Source organism: Poecilia mexicana, unplaced genomic scaffold, assembly GCF_051168715.1.
Source record: "Poecilia mexicana isolate PSO_F unplaced genomic scaffold, ASM5116871v1 scaffold_16, whole genome shotgun sequence".
In the NCBI taxonomy this organism is placed as follows: domain Eukaryota; kingdom Metazoa; phylum Chordata; class Actinopteri; order Cyprinodontiformes; family Poeciliidae; genus Poecilia; species Poecilia mexicana.
This window is the reverse complement of record NW_028263385.1, coordinates 20,497,687-20,520,647: the sequence shown is the minus strand read 5'-3', so window position 1 is coordinate 20,520,647 and position 22,961 is coordinate 20,497,687. Positions and strand designations below refer to the sequence as shown.

General features: G+C 43.9%; 1 protein-coding gene across 2 annotated transcripts; it reads left to right on the top strand.

Moving 5' to 3' along the window:
- The first annotated feature begins 206 nt into the window (after positions 1-206).
- arid1aa (AT-rich interaction domain 1Aa) lies at positions 207-22,538 on the top strand. 2 transcript variants are annotated; one of them, XM_015010490.2, is made up of 20 exons: positions 207-1,466; positions 4,656-4,874; positions 5,941-6,549; positions 6,642-6,737; positions 8,463-8,703; positions 11,376-11,465; positions 11,576-11,746; positions 12,630-12,951; positions 13,350-13,495; positions 13,593-13,678; positions 13,780-13,989; positions 14,100-14,304; positions 14,449-14,584; positions 14,664-14,833; positions 14,921-15,113; positions 16,653-16,778; positions 17,333-17,423; positions 17,543-18,380; positions 18,465-18,595; positions 19,337-22,538. In XM_015010490.2, exons 1-20 carry the CDS (start codon positions 558-560, stop codon positions 21,209-21,211), a joined length of 6,864 nt encoding a protein of 2,287 aa, XP_014865976.2. In that variant the 5' UTR covers positions 207-557; the 3' UTR covers positions 21,212-22,538. The 2 variants fall into 2 exon arrangements, with proteins under 2 accessions (XP_014865976.2, XP_014865975.2); XM_015010489.2 differs by having other exon boundaries at positions 208-1,466; positions 14,431-14,584.
- The last annotated feature ends 423 nt before the right edge of the window (positions 22,539-22,961 follow it).

Sequence of the window (22,961 nt, the reverse complement as noted above, 5' to 3'; positions counted from 1 at the left end):
GAAAACAGTTGGATGTTAAAGAATAATTAGTTTCCATTTATCTAATAAATGAGCCATACTTTTGTTGCAGAATGTCCTTTTTTTTTTTAACTGAGTCAAATTTGTGTTTCATTTGCGCAAACATGAAGCTCGTCTTGAGAAGAAAATATTCCACCTATAGTTTACGTGACGTTTTTAGAAGAAAAAATTCCTGTCCGGCCTTGAGGGGATCCGCTCCGTGTTTTGCAGCCACTCGTGCGGCTGGGTAAAATGGCTGTATGTAGCTGAGCCTCGTGTTGGTTGGGTTAGCTCCCTGCCTCTACCCGGGCTCGGTAACACAACTCCCACAACAATTTCTGTCGCTTCTCTACGCATTGTATGGAGCCTCCATCACCTCTCTAACCCTACTTACGGAGCTGAAACCGGGGGAGATGGCAGCCGGATTCGGTCCGGAATGAAGGGATAGGAATGATTCGACTCAAGGATTGATGGTTTTAAACAATTATTTATATTCAATGCTAGCTTTTGATTGTGACTGACTCGGCGAGAGAGAGGGAGAGAGTTGGGGGGGGTATATCATGGCCGCTCAGGTCGCCACTCTTAACACTAGTCCGCCTTCTGAACTTAAAAAGCCGGATCGAGACCCGAAGGAAGATACGGTTCCAGGGGACAAGCAGTCCGACAAAAAGCAGCCGTGTTTGGACAGCGAATCGCCGGGCCGGGGGGATCTGCAGGACGGGGCCGACGGTGGAAATGCAGGGGGAGGAGGGGAACCAGAGATGAAGAACGGGAATGGGAACCCGCCCAGGGTTAATAATAATACCCCGAATGACTCTGTGGGACCAGAGGGAAACAACCACCCCGGGTTCGTGCATCACCACGGTCCCACTTTCTCTCCGCCTTCGTACGGATACAGTCAGCACTACGGTCGGCCCGCTTTTCATCAATATGGCGGACAACAAAGCCCTGGCATGGCAGCTGCTGCGGGTCCGGGTGTGCAGTCGAGCAACATGATGGACCCGTATCAACCCAATTCACACGACCATGGCTTCTCGAATCACCAGTTTAACAATTACAACCCATTCCCGAACAGGACTCCACACCCGGGCCAGGCGTTCGGCATGAACTCCCCTCGCAGCGCTCAGGCGCCGACAGCTGGGGGCCAGCCAGCTAAGCAGCAGCCACCGCCGGGAGGACCCACGGCGATGGCTGGATCTTACAGTAACCAGAGATATAACATCGGAAATCCCCAACCAACATCCACACCGACGCTCAACAAACTCCTGACCTCTCCCAGTTCAACACGGGGGTATCCAAACTATCCGTCTGGTGGCGACTACAGCAGCCAGGAAGGAGCTAGTAAGGGACCAGCAGATATGGGCAGCAGCGGTCAGTACGCAGGGAGCAACCCAGGCTGGCAACAAAGAACCCATCACCCGTCGCCCATGAGTCCAGGGAGTGCTGGGCAGCCTCTAGCCAGAAACCAGGTAAACCCGACCGTTTAACCGCTACAAGGGCTTTAGCATGTCTGCTTCCCTCCTCTGAGCTAGTTCACAACGTAGCAGGCCAGCCATTGTCTGATAGTAGTTCGCAAAGACTCTAAAATGGCTGCCTCTCGTGTGTATTTTTTCACTCTTTACAATACACCACTTAATAAATTTCGCTTTAATTCTATTTCTAAATGCACGTTTTAAGAGTAGAGTGGTGCTTGGTTTGGGTATAAGTTGAGGAAATTATGTTAAGGGAGTCAAGAAGGCCCGACTTTGAAAAGAGGGCGAAAATAGGAGCAACGGCTCGTTTTTCTTCCCGTACATTTTTCTCCCTTTCTACGTCAGATTTATAACACATTTGCTATTAGTGTAATTATCCTGCACGACTATATAGCAAACACTCGCACATTAATGTGATATAGTTGTTCACAATCTGATGTTTGTGCTGCTTTCTTGCCCGTTGAGCTGTAATTTTGTGGCAATGACGGAAGGAATGCGTTGCGTGCCGAATGAGGGCTTCACGGTCAGTTAAATGGCCTGTGTAGGTCCTGTTTAAAATGTTTATTTGTCCCCGGGGATATAACGGAAGGCTGTAAATTCTTAGATTTTTTTGATCATATATCGATTAGATGCGCTTCCTTGTTCTGAGGAGCTGCTGTTCTTTCTGTAAACAGGCAGCTCTTGCCTTATGAGTGACTGTGAGCAGCCTTTTCCAGATTGCAGTTTGCAGTGGGATTTGAATTGTGGAGGTAAAATCCTACTGTCAAAGCCAGGAGATAGTTGGTCTTGGGTTGACATGCGAGCTGAAATCTGATTGGCTCCTCATCCGCTGCTCATGGCCATTTATAATTACATGTGATGCAAGGCAACAGTTGCTGATAAGAACACACAGCGTTAGCTCATCACAGGGTCATCGGAGGTATTTCTGCTTCACTCCCTCTCTCAGTTCCACTTTTTACTTTCAATAAACATTGGCCAATGCTAAAGCAGCTGCGGACAGAGAAAATGTTATATTCAAAGCTGTTCAACATCTCTTAGTTGTTTATTATCAGAACTCAAATGTGTCATGGAGGCTCCAGTCCACATAATGATGTACTTGACTGTGCCTCTATATAAAGAATGTGAGGCAGTTTTTAATGTAAGAGTTGTGTGTGAACACAATTTCATCTGAAAATATAATAGAAAAAAAAACGCCAAATGATCATGTGTGTAGGTTAAGTATTAGGACAATGATTACAAAAATAATAATTTCTGGGATAATTTCTGTCTCATCTCATTGGAATGTAAAATCCCAAATGAACACCCTGTCTTGTTAAAATAAACACAAGTTAATTGACTTGTAATAGTCCCTTTGCTCAGCCACACGGTTATTACCATATAATTGGGATTTTTCTTTTTACAGTTATAGATAACAGAGATTATTGTTTGTTAAAGCAAAATGGCATTTGCTTCTCTTCGCCATCAATTTCAATAGTGAAATACATTTCCGAGTTGAGGCAGAATCTTATTCAGGTGTTTGTGTAGTAAATCAGTCTTTCTAATCGAGGTGTTTAAATAAATTACGGACTATTTGATTGTAGGATTGGTTGTGCTGATGGGACCGATGCCAATATGTTAAAAAATTACTGACATTAGCCGACACGACGTAATGTTACTATATTGTCTATTTTTAGTTCAAGCAGAATGAACTGATTGTTTTAGACCAAACTTGTAACTTACTGACTGTAGTTGATTCATGCTGTTCCCTTCGTTCGCACTTTATTGTTTGCTTTTGGTGACCCAAAATATTCAGAAACATCCAACTATTTTGTGAAGTAGTCTTCTTTCAGCCGGCTTCATTTTGCAGCAACAGGAGGGGAAAGAGCATGTTCTGCATCGCTCTGTGGTCTTTAAAAAAATAATAAAAAATCCCATTTATTCTGGAACTTTTTCTTGTGCCTTTTTCAAAAAGCTTTTACACAATAGTGTCAATATGATGGGTCGTATTAGCACATTTTAAACAGTAACCTTTTAAATCTGTGCGTGTTTTGATATCAGTAGCTGGACAATGTCTTTTTTTGGGAATATGCTGTGATGCATATTCCCAAATGATCTTGTTACTCCTTTACTTTCTGCTGCATCCAAAACTCCTACTTCAGTCAAAGGAACTTCCAGCCTTTTTTTCTCTCTCTCTTTCACTTTACAGTCCTTACAAGGAAAAAAAAAAACGATAAAAGAAAAAAACCCTGAATCTGTTAAAGTTGGAATTGGCCGGTCGGGACCCCAAAAGCAAACCTTAAATCGGTTTTGACCTTGTAAAGAGTGATAGACGCATCTCTCCACAAGTCCAGTCCTGAACCTTGTTTTGGCAGCTATGCGACTGCTGTGTCTGGCATGCCGCACAAGTTTGACTTTGTGTGTCTGCAGAATTTCCCCCGACCTCCCCACCCCAAGCCAATCAGAAAGCAGTTTGCCATCTCTCACCCACCAAGGGAGTTTCCTGTCTGCTTTATGCAGATTAGCCATGTGCTATGTCTATTTATTTCACCTCATTAATGTGGATTTACAGTTTGCCACACAGGGCACTTTGTATTCTTTTTGCAAAAGAGAGCGTGGTAGGGCGAGCACGCTCGTTTCGACACAAATCGAAACGGCGTTAAGGGTCGTCTTTTTGGTTATTAGGGAAATCTTTTGAATGGAGAGGTTATAGTGGTGTGTGAGCTCTTGCAGAGTTTTCACTGTCTGTTTCACCGTTGTTAAAGCACTTCCCTCATTTCTGGTGTCATTCATCTGAAGCCAAACCGCCTTCTCTTGGGGGGTTAGGGGGGAAGAAAAAAGCCCTTCTTGGACCAGGCTCAAAACAGGAGCACAGCTGGGATATGTTTAGTATTGGGCAGACTGCCCTCCATTCGAAAGCAGATATATATAGCTCTGTTGACTTCCGAAACTATGGCAGAGTGAAGTGAAGAAAAAAAAAAAAAAATCAGGGTAATGACCGTGGGAAATAAGGTGAAGAAAAGCACAGTTTGCCCATTCACTGAAACTGCTTTATTACCTCAGCACTGCAGTCATGCATGTTTTTGAGCATTTGAAATGAAGCAATACTGTAATTACACAGATTTAAGAGAGATTGATTGTAGGTGTTGGTGTTTATTTCCTGTTTTTGTCTCATTAAACAAGTTTTTTTTTTTTTTTTTGCATTCTCAGCCTCCTGGTCCTATGGATCCAATGGGGAAAATGAGAAGTCAGCCATTTGGAGCAGGCAGTCCGTACAGCCAGCAGTCTCAACAGGTGCCTCCTACAGGTCCTCAGTCTGGGCCTGGATACCCTGGCCAGGGTTACGGCACACCAGGTCCACAGCGATACCCAGTAGGCATGCCCAGTCGTACACCAGGAAGCATGGGTGCCATGCCCTACGGTCCACAGGTAATCGCATCTTATTCAGAATTTTATATTTTTGCTATTACTTATTTGTGTTCGTTCATGTTTATTTCGGTAATAGACATAGAGAATGTTGCAAAGTAACTGTGGCTTTGGCCTTCCGGTCAATGTCCAATTCTCAGATGAAGTCCTTGATTGTGCTTTTCTATTAAAATAAGGAAAATCAAATAAATGTCAGACAAAAAAAAATAACTGGCATGCTTTTGAACAAAGAAGATTATTTGATCACGGTCTTAGGAGGCAAAAATCAAAACTACTTAAAACAAAGTCAACTAAATCAGCTGACACCAATAAAATGTGCATGTTACTACATTCATGCATCACACAAGACAGTATTGTGACCCTGTTCAGGTGTATTTTTGAAGTGGACATGTTAAGTGCATTTTGAAATAAGAAATGTAAAATATGATAAAAATAAATGTTTGTGTTTATTTGATTCTTATTCAAGACACTTTGATAAGAATGACTATATATAGGCAGCTACAGAGTATCTTTGTTTACATTTTTGGTTGGTGGTGTGCCTCCTGATTTTTTCAATTAAAACAATGTACCTTGGCTCAAAAAAGGTGGAAAAACACTGGTCTATTAGAAAGGTACTCCGTAGATTTGATTGTAGACTTGATAGCTTGAGATCAGGCAGAGCATTTGCCAGAAACGCACAATGGATTTATATTTCTAAAAAAGATGCAACAAATTTAAAGAATAAGTTTTTATTATGTTAAAATGATTCATTTTGAGAAGATTAGAAGTCATCAAATATCGGCACTTAGTGATTCTATAATTTTTTTTTTTTTTTTTTAAATAAGTGTTTGCCTTGTATTTGGAGGTAAACATGGGATGTCCAGCTACATGAAAATTTTCTTCTAAAATTTTAAGCTTTTTTGCAACAGCTTCAGTGTTTTTCTGCGACACAGAGCTGTCATATCACTGTCCATCTGGAGGCTAACATCTGGATTCTGAATAGATAACCAAAAGTAGATATGACCTTAAATTGTTTCCAGTGGAATTCTGCGTTGGCTAAAATTGAGACGTGCATATATTTTTATTTCAGATGGGATCTTATGGCCAGCAGGGACCAGGGGGCTACGGCTCTCAGGGCCAGGCGCCGTATTACAACCAGCCAGGTCAGGCTCCACATCAGAGCCAGCAGCAATCCCTTTACTCCCAGCCCCAACCCGGTCAGCCTGGGCGGCAGTCGCCTTACCCCGGGCAGCCCCACCCTCCATCTTCAGCTCCACACAACCAGGGGGCACCACCGTATCAACAGCCCCACATGCCCCCACAGTCCCAGGGTCCCCTGCCTGGCCCGTCCCAAGGCGCCCCCCAGTCTCAGCCACCTTACTCTCAGGCGCCTGCCACGCAGCCCAGCCAGTCTCCGTATGGCCAGCAGCAGGGGCCTCCCACTCAGACTGCACAGCAGCCAAGTTCCCAGGCTCCCCCCGGATCCCAAGGCCAACCCAGCTACCCAGGGTCCTCACAAGGCCCCCAGCAGGCCCCTCCGCAGCAGCAACAGCAGGCGCAGTCCCACCCGCAGCAGCCACCGGGACACGGCCAGCATCCACAGGGGCCGCCTGCAGCCTACCCGCCAAACGCTCAGCAGCAGCAGCAGCAGCAAGCACAGCAGTCACCTTATCAGCGCTTTCCTCCTCCACAGCAGCAGGTACGTGCCCTCTGCCTTGGATTGTGCTCATTCTTCTCTGTATATGTGCTTCTATTAAGCCTGTGTGTGTGTGTGTGCGTGTGTGTGTTTAGGAGATATCCCAGGACTCGTTTCAGTCCAATGCTCCTGCATCCTCTCAGCCCAAATCTGGTCCAGAGGACGGTCAAGGCCGTCCATCCAGCCTTCCGGTCAGTAATGCTTGTTAAATCACTTTTTTTCTTTTTTTTCCCACCAAGACAGTTTATAGCTGTGAAAATGCAGCTTTATTACACAGCTACATTTCAGTACCAATCAAGAATTGCATCTTAAAATGGACGCAATTCGTTTTAAAAGCTCTGTTTTATAGATTCCTTTGATTATTACTATAAAATCAATTTTTTTTTGTGCTTGTTTTGCTTCTGGATGATGCTGGTGGAAATTATTCTGTGACATTAGGGGTTCTGTTTGAACGCTGCAGCACTGGGATTAATTTTTTTTTCTTTTTTCGCTGTAATCTGTATCTATTATTTTGGAAATTGATGTAATTTATGTTCAAAGCCATTTTGTTCCCCGGAGCACAGAGACCAAACATTCTATGTATGTGCCACAAAGGAAGACATGCCTGATTCAGACTTCATGGCTGATATCTGGATTTTGTGAATAGAACTGATTTTATTGGATTCTGATTTGAAAATTAATAATGCATTTGTTTTTCTATTGGTGCCGAGAGTAATTTATTTAAGATGAAGTGTCATCACCGTGTGTGTGAATAAGATGCTGAATGCATTAAACAGAGTTTTACTCCCTCCTTACTACAGCATTTAGTCTCTTATGAGTGTTTAAACTGAAAAGCTGCCAACATTTCCAAGTGCAGCATAAATTGAAAGCATGTAAAGATAAAACAGACGCACTTGGGTGTTGTGAAAGTATTGCTCTCTCTCGCTGTCTTGCATGCCGATGGTGATTGTGTGTTCAGAAATCAGAAATGTTCAGTTTGAGGTTTCTGTCCGGTGGCGGCTCAGGGCTGTCATTTCCAGAGAAGTCTTAGTGGTTCACTTAAGTTATTGTTGGCCATTTAACTGTTTGTATTTGACTGCATGAATTTCACGTCGACCAGAGACTGTTAAAGCTGCAGCTTACTGCTTGTATCTTCAGTGTACTTATAAACGACAGTAAAGAAAGACACTGTGACCCTGCAATCACGATTTTGTAATATTTTGACTAATTGACCAGTCTTTGGTTGTATCTGTTCGTCTCTCCAGGCATTGTCGGCATCGCTATCAATATGCTTTGGGAACCAATTTATTTTGATATTCCTGTTTATTTTCTTTGAGCTCTTTGTGCTTCCAGAAAGCACAAATATACACAGAGTATCAGAGTACAGGCTGACCTGGTGTCAGTCAGTAATCTTTGACCTGGAGGCTAGATGAAGTAAAATCACATCAGTGACAAATCACTAAGTTAATCTGACTTTAACGCTGAAGCTACTGCTCGTTCGGATCTCAAGACTCGCCCCCGTGTGTATTTATTTGCGTTTATGGAAGCCATATATCGCAGAGGTGTTTTAAGGAGTCTCTTTTGTTTATTGAAGTCACGTGGAGAAGAGGCTGCCTCTACATGCTGACTCTGCTTGCTCAACATCCTACAAACCTTAGTAACCATGACAACCCCTGGCAATAATGCACACTCACTTTCTCTCTGAAAAAGATAAATAAGGACAAAGGCCTCCAGGGATGTTTGTGTGAGCATGTGTAGTATTTGAATCTATGCCACTCACGTGTTAACACGGAGGAGTTGTTGCGTCACGTTATCTCAGCTGATGCACAAAGAAACCAGTTCAGTGCTGATTGTAAATCAGAACGGCTCTGACATTTTTTTATATATATATTTTTTGCTCTCTCTCTCTCTTTAACTGGCCGTCTTGTCATTTCCAGGACCTGTCCGGGTCGATCGACGACCTGCCGACGGGCACGGAGGGCGCCCTTAGTCCTGGCGTGAGCACGTCCGGCGTGTCGAGCAGCCAGGGAGAGCAAAGCAACCCCGCCCAGTCGCCCTTCTCTCCGCACACGTCCCCCCACCTGCCAGGCATCCGAGGCCCCTCGCCTTCTCCAGCTGGCTCCCCCGCCAGCGCCAGCACACCCCGCACAGGCCCGCTGTCACCCGCCAACTTGCCAGGTGAGCTGATGGCTTTTTCAGGCAGATGAGGAGGATATTTAATAGATTCCTGACGTCTTACTCCGATTACATCTTTGAATTACAGTCTGAGGGTAGTGGTGTTTCAACCTTTCTGGTTGGTGTTTAGATGTAAATCTGAGTTTCAAGACAATTTGCTTTTTAAAGTGATTTTTTTTTATGCACTTCCAAGCTGCCTATTTTGTGAAATTTTTTGACAGGATCGGAGGTGATCGGCAACAAAAATGAGTCAACACGCTGGTCTGCTAGAATAAATGTGCCTTTTATTCCCCACAGATTACAGCAAGGCAATGCTGCACAGCAAAGCAATTATTCATATACTGATACGTGATGCTATATATTGTCCTCTAATATATCTATCGCTCTTACCTTGACACAAGGATCGGAGAGCCGTCGATCCAGGCAGAGTAGCAATCACGTGGCCGGGCGTCCGTACGCAACCCACGGCAGAGTTTTGTGTAATTTTCTAAATTGACTGCGAACAAGAAAGTTCTTTCAAGAACTTTTTTTTAGCCATTTGATTCTAACCTGAGAGACATAAAAAAAAAATCTTCACAACTGAACTGATTAATCAGTTGAACTTCAGTGTATGCTTGTATAAATATTAAATTTTAAACGGGATATTTTATCCCTTTACTGGGAATTCATTACAAAGCATAAGTTACAGGTTAAACTATTACTTGCTTCTGTCTGATCTGTTGGTGCAAAAATTGTCCAACCCGCTGGTTTTCCAACTTTGGAGACGAATAAAAAGTTTGATTCCATAACTTTAGCTGAAGCCTTGAGAAAGTGTCCAGGCCTCAGCTCTCTGCCGGGTTCTGTTTTTCCTAAATACATTTTCAGATACTCTTCATCTGCTGTAGATAGATACACTTGTTTTCACTTTGCTCAAGGACGCGGTTCTGCCAGTCTGATACAAGGACCGGACAGAAAAGGATTGGGAAGAAAACTGCTGAAAGACAGTATCTGGAGAGTTAAGACAAATTAAAAAAGATTCTCAAAGCAGTCTGGCTCCATGGAAAATAAGAACAAGACATGGGAGTTTAAATTGTTTGTACAAGCTCTTCATTTCATTTTCCCATCTCTTTTAAAAGGAGCGATTGTAATTCTTTTACTACTTTCTAAACACAATGCCCTCACATTAAACTAAAAGCTCGCGAAAAACAACAAGAGAATTAGCACGACTAGTAAGCCTCTGACAGTGTGAAAACAGCGAGTGACATTTTTGCAGCTGTTCTGATGTGTCACCCAAGGTGTACGTTTTAGCTAGCGATCTAGGAATGTAACATTCATCCCTTTCTGAACAATGATGCAAGTTCAGCGTCTCGCAGATGAAGCCTGGTTTATGTGAGGCTGGACATTTCAATAGACTTTTGTCACATCTTATAACCATTTGTATAAAATCCACAGAGAGGGAGGCACTGATCAGAAGTTTGTAGCAGATTTTCTGTTTTTTTGTTTTGTTTTTTTTTTTTGTTTTTTTTTGCAAAGTTTTGACCTGCCTGTACAGATTTAGTTTTTGCTGGAAATAAATAGGAAAAGCGGTAAAAATATTTTCTTTACATTAAGGGCAGAGATGTCATAGCATGTGTTAAAGAAGTTTTATTCCCTATTCTAAAGGACAAAATGTATGTGGTTCACATTTTGAACTCTAATTTATATATTTATTAGCTTTGCTAGCATTAGCACCCTTCACAAAAAACTTCAAGGATTTAAGGCACTTTTTTTTTCACCGTGTTTTGTGACAGCACTGATGTGGTGAGCAGGGGGTTAAAGTCAACCTACCTCTGTCACATCCCTAACTAGCCTAGCTAGGTAGGCTCCGCCCCCTATCAGCTTGGGATTGACGTATTAGCGAATCACGGTGTGCAAAACCAACTAAGAGGGAATTGCATCCAGAAATAATTTGCAGAGAGAAGAGTAAGAAGGAGAGATTTATGTTTAATTTGAAAGCATTGTTTTGGTCAACAACGGGATGGATACACTGTGTTCGTCCGCCACTATTGTTATAAAAACAACTAGTGTAGGGAGACACCCCAATGCAGATTTTCTGAGTGCCGCTGACGTCATGTTTAGCTGTGTATGACGTTTCTGAAAGTCGTTTCTGAATGCCGCGCTGCAGATTGTGGTCTCGCCATGTAATTTCTGAAAGGCCAGAGGCAGATCGGAGGCGGTTCGTCTCTGCAGGTTTATGGTGGGAATGTTTTGTGACGGTGCATTACTAGAGAGAGCCGATCCTTATCTTGACTCTGAAATTTCCAAACGGCTGCCAGCATTTCCAACTCCAGCTTGTTCTGTGACTTCAGTTAAAAACGAATAGTAATAAACTCAGCCTGTCCCAACATGCACATGCATGTCTGTGCAGCTGATTTTCTAAGCAGCTCACTGATCCCGGAACTGGTGAACTCTGGGCCGCCTTCACTCAGCAGCGACTTCCACACAGAAGAGTGTCGCTCTTATCCCAATCTTGTAGCACTTGCTAATGTATTTATTGATCAGAAACAGATAGACGACAATCACAAATGCTCCGTCAATCAAAATTTAATGTCATAAACTGCAATCTGCTTTTTGGAGAATACGGGTCTGGCTGTGTGAATCAACCCCTCGCTCCCTGATTAAACTTAAATTGACTCAATCTTCTGGTTTTTGCTCAGGGACCCAGATGCCTCCCAGGCCATCCAGCGTTCACTCGGATGGGACGCTGCACCCTGGAATGAGCCAGTCTCCAATGGCGCAGGACAGAGGTTTGTTGCTGTCTTAATTAAATGTGTGCACTAAACTTAGCAGGTCAAAAATAGTTTCTGTTGCTTCTCGTTTTCACCAGCATATTTTCCTCTTCCTTTTTTTGTTTCAGGGTTCATGCAGCGAAACCCTCAGATGCCTCCCTACGTCTCCCCCCAGTCGGCCTCTGCACTGTCACCTCGGCAGTCCTCTGGAGGACAGATGCATCCTGGGATGGCGCCTTATCAGCAGAACAACTCCATGGGTGGCTATGGGCAGCAGGGAGGACAGTACGGTCCCCAAGGTTGGTGCTTTAAAATTGTGCAACAGCCCTTGGAGATTGCCTGCACAGGGCTGATATTTATAAATGATAAATGTCGTCTTATTTTAAATCTTGCTGGTGAAACTAGCTAGATATTGCGTCAGGCCAACCTATAGAAACGATTTTCTTGTCTCCATGTCTAAAACCATGCTATTGGTGGTCCTTCGCTCTGCTTTCAAAGCTATAAATAGCCGCCATGGAGTCAGAGAGTCAGCTGATGTTGCACAGCCTCCTGTCAGTGGAGCTCAAACTCCACGAAGGCTTGTTGCTCTGCTAGCAGATTGTTAAATAAACTAGCTTATTTTGCTATAATTAAAAGCTCCTAATTATAAATTAAACATCCATGTGTTGCATTGAATATGCAAATGCATTCACACCATTAGAACTTATGAGCATTAACTGTATTTTTATGTTTTTAACAAAAATATCTTGAGTGGTATGTGAGATATGTTGTCAGGCCCCTTTACTCTAATGCCCCTCAATGCAATTAAGTCCAAGCAGTTTTCTTCAGAAATGAACTAATTTCTTAGTAAATGGGCCCACTTGTGCCGAGTTTAATCTCAGTTTTATCAAAATTTCTACACATTCTTGCATAGTGAGCTGCACCACTATTTCATATGTGTAACATGTAGGCTCAATGCAGATGTTTTTGTCATTTTATTAAAAACTATCAGACTTATCTCAGTTTGAGTTTGGGATAATCCTGAATAGAGCTATTCTGATAAGATTTCTGTAGTTTGCTACAGAATATTGGTGAACATATTTTCACTTCTTTGCCAAAAATGAGGTGCATTTTCTTTGTAGCTACTGTAGAATTCAGGCTAATAATCTACTTGAACATTTCTTTACTTGCTCTTTATTGTAGGTTATCCCCGCCAACCAGCCTATGGGAACATGCCCAATGCCAACTACCCTGGAACAGGCATGGGCTCCATGAACCCCATGGCGGGCCAGGCGGGAGGCCCGCCGTATGCTGGCATGCCTCCAGGGAGAATGCCTCCAAATCAAATGGGGGCTCGTCCCTACGGCCCCAATATGGGCCCCAGCATGGGTCCAAACATGCCTCCGAACATGGGCAACATGCCGCCCCAGGTCAGTTCAGGAATGTGCCCACCTCCAGGGATGAACAGAAAGCCCCAGGATCCTGCAGCCATGCAGCACCCCTCCACCAACTCCATGCTCAACAGGTTGGTTTACAGTTAGTGTTCATCTGCACACCGAGCACAGTCCAGGATTAAACATCCTGGGCATTTTCTATAGACTACAGATGATGTAGCCTTCTTACAAAACACAGACTTAACCCTTGAATTTACCAGCAAAATCGAAGCTGCAAATGAGACTCAGAATTTACACTTCTCATTTCCTGTAGATTGCCTAAAATAATTGTAGAAGTCTGGAAATTTGAAATTTTCTAATGAAAATTCTTGTCATTTCTAAATGCGACTGACATAACCGTTTTCTACTCTACTAACGCACAAGACTGTCTTCCCCTGAATGGTAAACCATATTGGCCCTTCCATAAACGGGGACTGTGCTCACACCTGAACTGTTAATGCTATATTCTCCTTGGGTTTTCGATTTGCAGAATGCCCGGGTACCCCAACATGTCGCAAGGCATGATGGGTTCTGGTCCACCATACGGGCCACCGATGAACAGCATGCCTGGAATGATGAACACTCCAGGTGGATCGCCTTATCCCATGGGGCCAAACATGGCCAACAACACAACTGGTAATATAACGCATACAGATATGGCTGTTGCTTTATTTAGTCATTTGTGTTAACATGGGAACTTTGTAGATAATTGGAACCCTTTCCTCATCTGCAGGTATGGCTCCTAGCCCAGAAGTGAACAATAAGATGAATAACAAAGTAGATGGCGGTGCAACGCCAAAACCAGAGTCAAAATCAAAGGTACTGCTTTTGCAACTGTTGTGCATTTCAATGTTTATTGGTAGCTGCAGGACCTTTACAGATTTTTAAATTGTTTTGAATTTCTTTCGGGGATCAAACAGAAGTCCAACTCATCCACGACCACGTGTGAAAAGATAACACGCCTCTACGAGCTGGGACCAGAGCCAGAGAGGAAGCTTTGGGTGGACCGTTACTTGGCCTTTGTGGATGAGAAAGCAATGGGCATGACCAACCTGCCCGCCGTGGGGCGCAAGCCTCTCGACCTCTTCCGGCTCTACGTCTCCGTTAAAGAGATCGGAGGAATGATGCAGGTGAACACGGCGCCCAGAAACAGACGACGAGCTAAAAAAATCCCACCTTTTTTTTTGTCTTTACGGTCTTATATTTTTTCTAATTACTGTGTGCCTTTTCTTTGCGGTAGGTGAATAAAAATAAGAAGTGGCGTGATCTAGCCACCACTCTGAATGTGGGTACGTCCAGCAGTGCTGCCAGTTCTTTGAAGAAACAGTACATCCAGTGTCTGTACGCCTTCGAGTGTAAAATAGAGCGTGGTGAAGATCCTCCTCCTGAGATCTTCACAGACAACAAAAAGAACCAGGCCGCTAAAGTCCAGCCGCCCTCTCCAGGTTAGAACTCCCCTCTTCTTTTCAGATAAAACATGCCTGCTTCCTAAAAAAAAAAAAAAAAAGACTTGATTTCCTAATTAAAACCTTGTACCTTATCTGTCTGCCCTCTCTTCTTTCAAACTGAAGCGTCCCTCTGCTCCACAGCCGGGTCAGGGTCCCTTCAGGGTCCACAAACGCCCCAGTCCACCAGCAGCTCAATGGCTGAGGGGGGCGACCTTAAGCCCCCCACGCCGGCATCCACTCCTCATACCCAAATGCCCCCCATGCCACCTGTCCCTAGGTCAGTATCTTTAATAGTAGAGCCAGGCTCACAATGGGCTGATAGTTGGGCTAATTTCTGTTGGTGCTTTCTTTCTCAGGAGCAGCGTAAATCTGCAAGACCCCTTCTCGGACGGAAGCGACCCCGCTTTTCCCAGAAAGAACTTGACTCCCAACTCCACCTATCAGCCCGGCATGAACACAGCAGACTTGCCAGGGCGAATGGGCCCCTACGAACCCAACAAGGACCCCTTCAGTAACATGCGGAAAGGTGGAAGTCCTCAGACTTATCTGAAGCGTGACGGCCATTTACCAGTCATCAGGTTTTAATCTGCTGTAATTGTGACTGTATTTTTAGTCGGGGAGCAGTTTCTGCCTGCTAGCCAGGGCCCTAACAACGTTGTGGGTGACCAGCAGCAGCAGCAGCAGCAGCAGCCGCCGCCGCCGCCACAACAACAGCCTCCATTCAACAGAGGACCGCCTGGGGCCATGGGCACAATGCCAATGGGGCCCAGACAACAGTATCCCTTTGGACCAGGCTATGACAGGAGGTAGGATCCACTAAAGATGGCATTTTGAGGAATATTTATTAATGGAAACTATTATTTCTGATAAAAATGTCCGTTTAGTGCAGAATTACGCATTGGATATATTTATTTATTTTTTTATTTTAGAGATGCACAGATGACAATTGCTGATACCAATTTTAGATGATTCCTCTTTCTCTTTATAAACAATGGCCCTCCTGCCATTGGGGATGATGGTCTAATTTGGCAGAGATTATGTCATAATTTGTGTGTGTGAAAGCAGTAGCTATATAAAACACAATTTTACAGTTTTAATACAGAGACAGAGCCGCTGATTTGACATTTTACACAGACATCCCTTACCAGCGATTTGCCTGGCTAGCCAAGTCTTAGCTTGCGTTCCGTAAAACTTCCTTTAATTATGAAATCTTCAAAAATGCTGCCAGGATTTCCAAATCTAGGATAATTTGCAGACCGATGAGTTATAAAAGAAAAAAAACCCAGAGACTCTGATGTACTTGTTGAGCTTTTCTGCCGTCTGCTAAAGATGTTGCTCTTTCACAGCCTGAACAAACTGCAAAGCACATCTTAAACATGCCCATCTAGAAAATAGTTTACTTCTGAAATAGCTTCTTACACCTCTGTGATCTTCTCCCTTGGTACTGAAAATGGTAAACTGAGTATTTTCCTTCAGTACAGGGATCCACACCAAAGAGTGTTGGTGAGACCTGGAAGTACTTGCAGTTGAAATCAGATGTTTATGCACAACGGATGCACAACCATTTTTTCCACCCACAAATTGACAATAATTCAACAGTCTTGGTTTAGGACAGATCTACTTGCCAAAATTATTTTTATTTGCTAAAAGTCAGAATAAACAGCTTCTGTACATTAAGATAGCTTTGCCATCGCACAATATCAGAAAGCCGGAAGATGGCAAGGCTTTGAAAGGTTTTGATTGGAGAAATATATTCACACCTCCTTTCAAGGAAACTCCTCCAACAAATTGTTTCCTTGTGTGCCATCATTTAAAAGAACTGAGAACCTCCACAAGTCTGCTTCATCTTTGGGTACAATTTCCAGATGTCTTGAAGTACCACGTTCATCTGTTGAAATTATTAGGATTTTATCAACGTATAACCGGCGTGGGAAAATCCAGACATCGTACCTTTTAGAAAAGAGATGGATGGATTGTGTGTCCCAGGGATGAACAAAATACCTTTTTTTTATTGCAATATTTAACAGAAATATTGCATTTTTAGTGTTGTAACTCTAATAACATATGCATTCTTATTCGATTCCTTATTTTGTTGCTGTAGTCCAGTTTTGCACATTTGCTGAGTGGATTGACAGATTTCAAAGCATCTCTAAATATATTGTTGTATATCGACAACAGCCTGAAACGCTTTAGAGAAGAACCATAAAATGTTAGGCTGGTGTTTGTTCCAGGATTAGTGTCCAGGCTAACATTTAGTTTTTCTGCTTGTCACCATTTAATATGTGCACAAACAAATCTTTAGGTAAACTAAAAATCTTCCACGTCCATTGTCCTGCTTTTTCTAGACCAGAGCAAGGAATGGCCCCAGAGGGCAACATGGGATCTGGACCTCCTCAGCCAAACCCGATGATGCCTGCCAACACCGACACGGGGATGTATTCTCCAAATCGCTTCCCACCACAACAGCCACGGTAAATTTAAAGAACACTTGAGGCGAGACGCTTGGCAGACTTTCTGGCCTCGAACTAGCTACTATTGAGAACTGATCTATTTTCATGTAAAAGAAAACTTTTGAAACTTAATGCATTCACTTCAAAGTCATAGATGAGAAATCCATATGTGATCGAAACATTAGAGAAATACTTAAGTTTATTGTTTGATCCTATTTTTTTTTTATCTTCCCATGATAGTAACATGATCCAACTAAAAAATACTTTATTAATCTAAAAACAAAAATCTAATATTGATACAATGCAGATACTTTTAACATGAAATTTCCAATAGTCCTTGAATACAATCAATATTCTAGATAATGCAGAAAGCTCTTCTCTTTTTGTATTTGAATGTGTTGAAGAGAAATGTTGCATACTGTTTAAAGGTGTGGCCCAAATTCGACCAAAATTGTACTGAAATCTCAATAGTTAACAAAATAAAACTATGTGGGTGTATTTTGTGTTGAAATCCAGTGTGTAAGTGTACGACCAATATCCTTACTTATCAAACTGACGAGGCATGATATTTACAGACATGATTCCTATGGAAATCAGTATCCTGGACAAGGAACGCCCCCTACTGGTTCCTACCCAAATCAGCAGCCTGGAATGTACCCACAACAGGTATAATGTCTATCTGCAATAGACAATCTCTGACTATTGTCCATGTGATGTAATCAAATAAATTAAAAGTACAGTAGCAAAGCTTATAATTTTTTTTTTTTTAATTTCATTATTTGTAGGGTTATAAGCGTCCTGTGGAGGGAGGGTACCCCCCATCAAAACGCCATGAGGCAGAGTACAGCAGTTCTTTCCCTGGTGGACAGCAAGGACCACAGCAGCAGCAACAGGGTGGCACCGCTGCTCCATCATCAGGACAGCAGGAGCCGTACAATCAGTACAGCGGCAGCGGGCCCTTCCCGGGCCCTGATCGCCGTCCACCTGGCCCCAGCAATCAGTTCCCATTTCCCTTTGGTCGAGAACGGATGCTGGCAACAGCTGGACCCAATGCTCAGCCTAACATGCCTCCTCAGATGATGCAGTCGGGGCCTGAGGGCCCTCAGGGGGGCATGTGGCAGGGACCTCGAGACGTGAACTATCAGAATTACCCTAGACAAGGTGGGCCTGGGGGGCCAACGCAGGGACCCAGCTACCATGGCATGAACCGCCCTGACGAAATGATGCAATCAGACCAGCGGATGAATCACGACGGCCAGTGGGGGGCCCAGATGGGCCCTCGACAGCCTCCCTACGGTCCAGCCGGGCCTGGACAGCCCATGCCTCGTTCAGTCCAGTCCAACTACCAGCCCCCTCAGGGCGTGCAGAACCACATTCCACAGGTGTCGAGCCCCGCCTCCATACCGCGCCCCATGGAGGCTCGGACATCACCGAGCAAATCTCCTTACACGCACGGGTTGATGAAGATGCAAAAGGCCGGCCCCCCGGTACCTGCATCCCACATTGTGCCCCCTCCAGTGCAGTCGCCTCTAATAAGGCGAGACATGCCTTTCCCCCCGGGTTCCGTCGAAGGAACACTTCCTGTCCTTAAGCCACGACGGAGACTCACCATGAAAGATATCGGTATGACGATGTTCAAACACTTTGCTTTAAAGTATTTTTAAAGAATAATTTTATTGAATATAATACTTTCTCTGAATGTTGTAGGAACCCCGGAAGCCTGGAGAGTCATGATGTCCTTAAAGTCTGGTTTATTGGCTGAAAGTACCTGGGCCTTAGATACCATCAATATTCTGCTGTATGATGACAGCAGCATAGCAACCTTCGATCTCAACACGGTAAGACTTATCATTACCTTTACAATAAGCACGGGTTGGTGTGAAATTCATGACTCTTGTGCAGTCAGAAAATTTTGTCCCAGGTCTCAGTAACTGATAAAAGAAATTAAAAGCATAAAGAAATTGTTTCCATAATTTTATCACTATTATCTAATTGTTGCCTTCTACCATTCGTTTACTCCTATCTCTATTCTTTCTTTCATTTTTTTTTTTTTGTTACTCCAACATCCTCCCTTTTAGCCATATCTTTGTTTTTTGTTTTTTTACATTTTTAAAACCTATTTAAAATAAATAGCTGAATTTTACTTGAAAGAAAGCCTGGAAATTCAGAACATATACCGTGAGTGAAATTAGAAATTACAACGGTTACACAATATTTATATTTTTTGTTCAAATATACCATTTGTGTAGTTATTTAATTGCAAAAAAAATACAACACTTTGGTTTAACTAGTAAAATAGTGTTTAAATTATGGCAGTTGTGGCTTTTTAGCACTTAGTGTTGTTTTGATTTCAATGGCGAGCAAAAATTCCCTGTAAAAAAAGTTTGCTTTAGTGACTGGTCACACCACCACTTACTCTGACTTCTCATTGAAAATACTTTAAATCTTACTAAAAGAAGATTGCTGAGGTTTTGGGGTTCATCTTTTCATAAGCTAATTGGCTAAGGTCTACTTAAGGATTATTTTGTTGAGTATGTGGCTATCTACACTAATTTTTCTGGTCCTTGTTTTAAATGCAGTTACCTGGGCTGCTGGAGTTGGTCGTGGAGTATTTCAGGCGCTGCTTGATAGAAATCTTCGGTATTCTGCGGGAGTATGAAGTTGGGGACCCTGGTCAGAGGACTCTGCTTGATCCCGATGCCTTGAAACGAGACCTGGACAACCTGGAAGAAGAGCCACCACGGTTGGAGGACATGGAACAAGAGGAGACGGACGACGAAGAGAAGGAGGAACACGAAATGGAGCGGTCGGTTCCCGTGAAGGAGGAGCAAGACCAAGAGCCATGCTCGCAAAGTCGAGATGAGAAGACACAAGAAGAGAGGAGGAGCAAGGGTTCTTCGTCTGAACAGACGGGCTCGGTGCAATCTCTGCCTGCCCATGAGAAGCCCAGACAGGCCAGCAAGTTTGACAAATTTCCAGTTAAGGTGGTACGAAAAAGAGACCCGTTTGTGGCTGCCCAATTAAGTAATCATGGTAAAGTTCAAGAGTTTGACAGCGGGCTACTGCACTGGAGCGCGGGAGGGGGCGACTCTACAGAACACATCCAGACCCTCTTTGAGCCTCGCAAGAACTTCTTAGAGCCACGACAACGAATACCCGTGCCTTCAGCTCTACTGAAGCGTCGGCCGCTGGATGAAAACATACGGGGGAGTTGTTTGCCAGCTGAGGAAGACAGAATGAAGCATCAAGATGAAGAAGAAAGGCCAAAACGGAGCAGTTTGTCTGAAAAATCAACAGACTCTGAGAAAGCTGGCTTAACAGTTGGCAATGACGAGGAGCAACAGTCTGATTCAGAGACGAAGCTGGCCGAGAAAGGGCCTAAAAGTCACCAAGAGAATAATAGACCCATTCTGGCTTCTGGAAGTATTTTCAACCAACAGGCACAGCAGACTGGCACCATCCTAGAAGATGAGCCTCACAGTAAAGACGAAGGGCCGCTCGTCACGCTGTCCGACTGGCAGGACTCGCTGGCGCGTCGCTGTATTTGTATCTCGAATATTGTCCGCAGCCTCTCCTTCGTGCCAGGAAATGACCACGAGATGTCCAAACATCCTGGACTGCTTCTCATACTCGGGCACCTGATACTGCTCCACCACTGGCACCCTGAGCGCAAGCAGGCCCCTCTCACCTACGAGAAGGACGAGGATTCAGATGAGGGAGTGGGGCGGAAGGATGAGTGGTGGTGGGACTGCTTGGAGATCTTGAGAGAGAACACGCTGGTCACTATGGCAAACATTTCAGGTCAACTTGACCTTTCCGCCTACCCTGAGAGCATTTGCTTACCCCTGCTGGACGGTCTTCTGCACTGGGCGGTGTGCCCCTCGGCAGAGGCCCAGGACCCCTTCCCAACCCTGGGCCCCCATAGTGCTTTGTCACCTCAGAGACTGGTCCTGGAGACTCTTAGCAAACTGAGCATTCAAGATAACAATGTGGACCTCATCCTGGCCACTCCCCCCTTCAGTCGGTTGGAGAAGCTGTATGGAAACTTGGTGCGGTTAATTGGAGACAGGAAGGTTGCAGTTTGCAGGGAGATGGCCGTCGTCTTACTGGCCAACCTGGCCCAGGGTGACACTATGGCAGCCCGAGCAATCGCTGTCCAGAAGGGCAGTGTGGGCAACTTGCTCGGCTTCCTGGAGGACTCTCTCGCTGCCACCCAGCTACAACAAAGCCAGAGCTCTCTGCTGCACCTACAAGGGATGCCCTTCGAGCCCACCAGCCCGGACATGATGCGGCGAGCGGCCCGGGCTCTGCACGCCTTAGCCAAGGTGGAGGAGAACCACTCGGAGTTTACACTACACGAGTCGCGACTCCTCGACCTTTCTGTGTCTCCCCTAATGAACTCGCTGGTTTCTCACGTTATCTGTGATGTACTCTTTTTGATCGGCCAGTCATGACAGCTGTAGGGAGCTGTGGCTCCACTTGTTTGAGGGGTTTCTTCTCCAGTCCCCCCCTCCTCCCTGGGAAAAAAAAGAAAAAAAAAATCTGGCTTGTGCTTGTAAAACTGGGCAAGGACAGTTCATGTGACTGGCTTTAATTTATAAAAAAAAAAAAAAAAAAATCCTTCAGATTCCATTCAGCGTGCCCTTCACAGGCCAACCCTACTTAAGAGAGGGCGATCACGGAGCTGCTGTGGACTGCGAACCGGAGAGATGCCGACAAAGGGACACTGCTCGCAAGCCTGAACGCCAACCGGATGACACGGAGCCGAGAGAGCGCCATTGTTGGGAGACTGTTCTGCACTTGGGGAGGGGGTGTGGGTGAGAGTACTTTTTAATAAAGATAAATAAATGATTAAATAAATAAATAGCTGAAAAACAAAAACTGTAACCAAAGTTGCTGTCTCGTTTACAGTGAGTTTGGGAGACGCAGTGTGCCCTAGCTCTCCCCTTGAGGGGCACAGTGAGTCTGTAACTGAGGTGAAACAGACTGACAAGTGACCTACTGGTTGTAGATGCTGTAGTTGGATCCTCACCAGTCAGCCCGACAGTAGACCGTGCTGTCAATAAAACACCTTCACCGGGGAGGCCTGTGCAGTGTGCAGTAGATTGTAGGACATTTCTGTGCCGTACTGCTCTTTGAGTGTAAGCATTCTGTAAACTATGTTTCACACAGAAGCTGATGAGCTAGAGTTTTGAGGTCATTTTAGTTTGGTGTTGAACAGAAAATGGCTTTCTTCCCCAAAGTATCAAGAACCTACAACACCCTTACCTCCTCTTATCCCTTGATTGTATGAATACCCTTATGAAAAGAAATCACCTCTTAGGACTGGTTTTCAACTTCAGATACAGCTTTGCTGTGGTGTATATATAATGTTGTACATTATACTTCCTTCCTCTCTGTCTGTCTCTGTCTGTGTCACTATTCTCACACTTGCTATCGGTGAGAGACGGAGGCAGACTCTTCGGTTTGCCAGCGACCTCCGGTCCCCACTGATTAGACCCACTCCTCTGGTCTCCTCCACAGCTCCGTAGTATGGCAGACACGGCTCAAACTTGTTATATCCTGGTACAAACAAGAATAAACTAGATGAAGTACACATTTGACAAATTTTCTCCAGTCATGAATTCTGCATATTTGTATTTCAGACTATGTAGCTAAGACAAACATGTAAATTCCTCCCGTTCCCCTTTTTTTGGCTCAAGGAATATCATTTATTCAGTATGAAATCTTTATACTATATGTTCCACGTGGTAAGAATAAATGTACATCAAATCTTCCTAAGCTGTTTCATTGTTTTATTCAATTGAGATTTCACAGTTCTGCACAAAATCTGTTTGACTTTCTAGTCTTTGTTATACTGTAATTGTTTGGACTAATTTTTATGGTATGCAAAACCTGCTAAAATTAAAGCATCTGACTTTAGAAGAGCATATAAAAGCTTCAAATTGAATCAGTTTGTTAATTTTTTATTTTATTTTAGCCAGTCATAGGTTTAATGTTTTTCAAATAATTGCAACAATGTAAAAGTGAAAGAGAGATGATTTTTTTTGTAGCTCATCACACTCCAGTGCTTTAAAATGTAGATTCGATTAAACAAAGGTCTCATTTAAGTTTGCACAACTAGTATGCATTTAAAATAGTTTTTAAAAATGATTTTTTTTTAAATTAGTTTCTTGCCATTCGAATAGGTCCCAAAGCAGAATT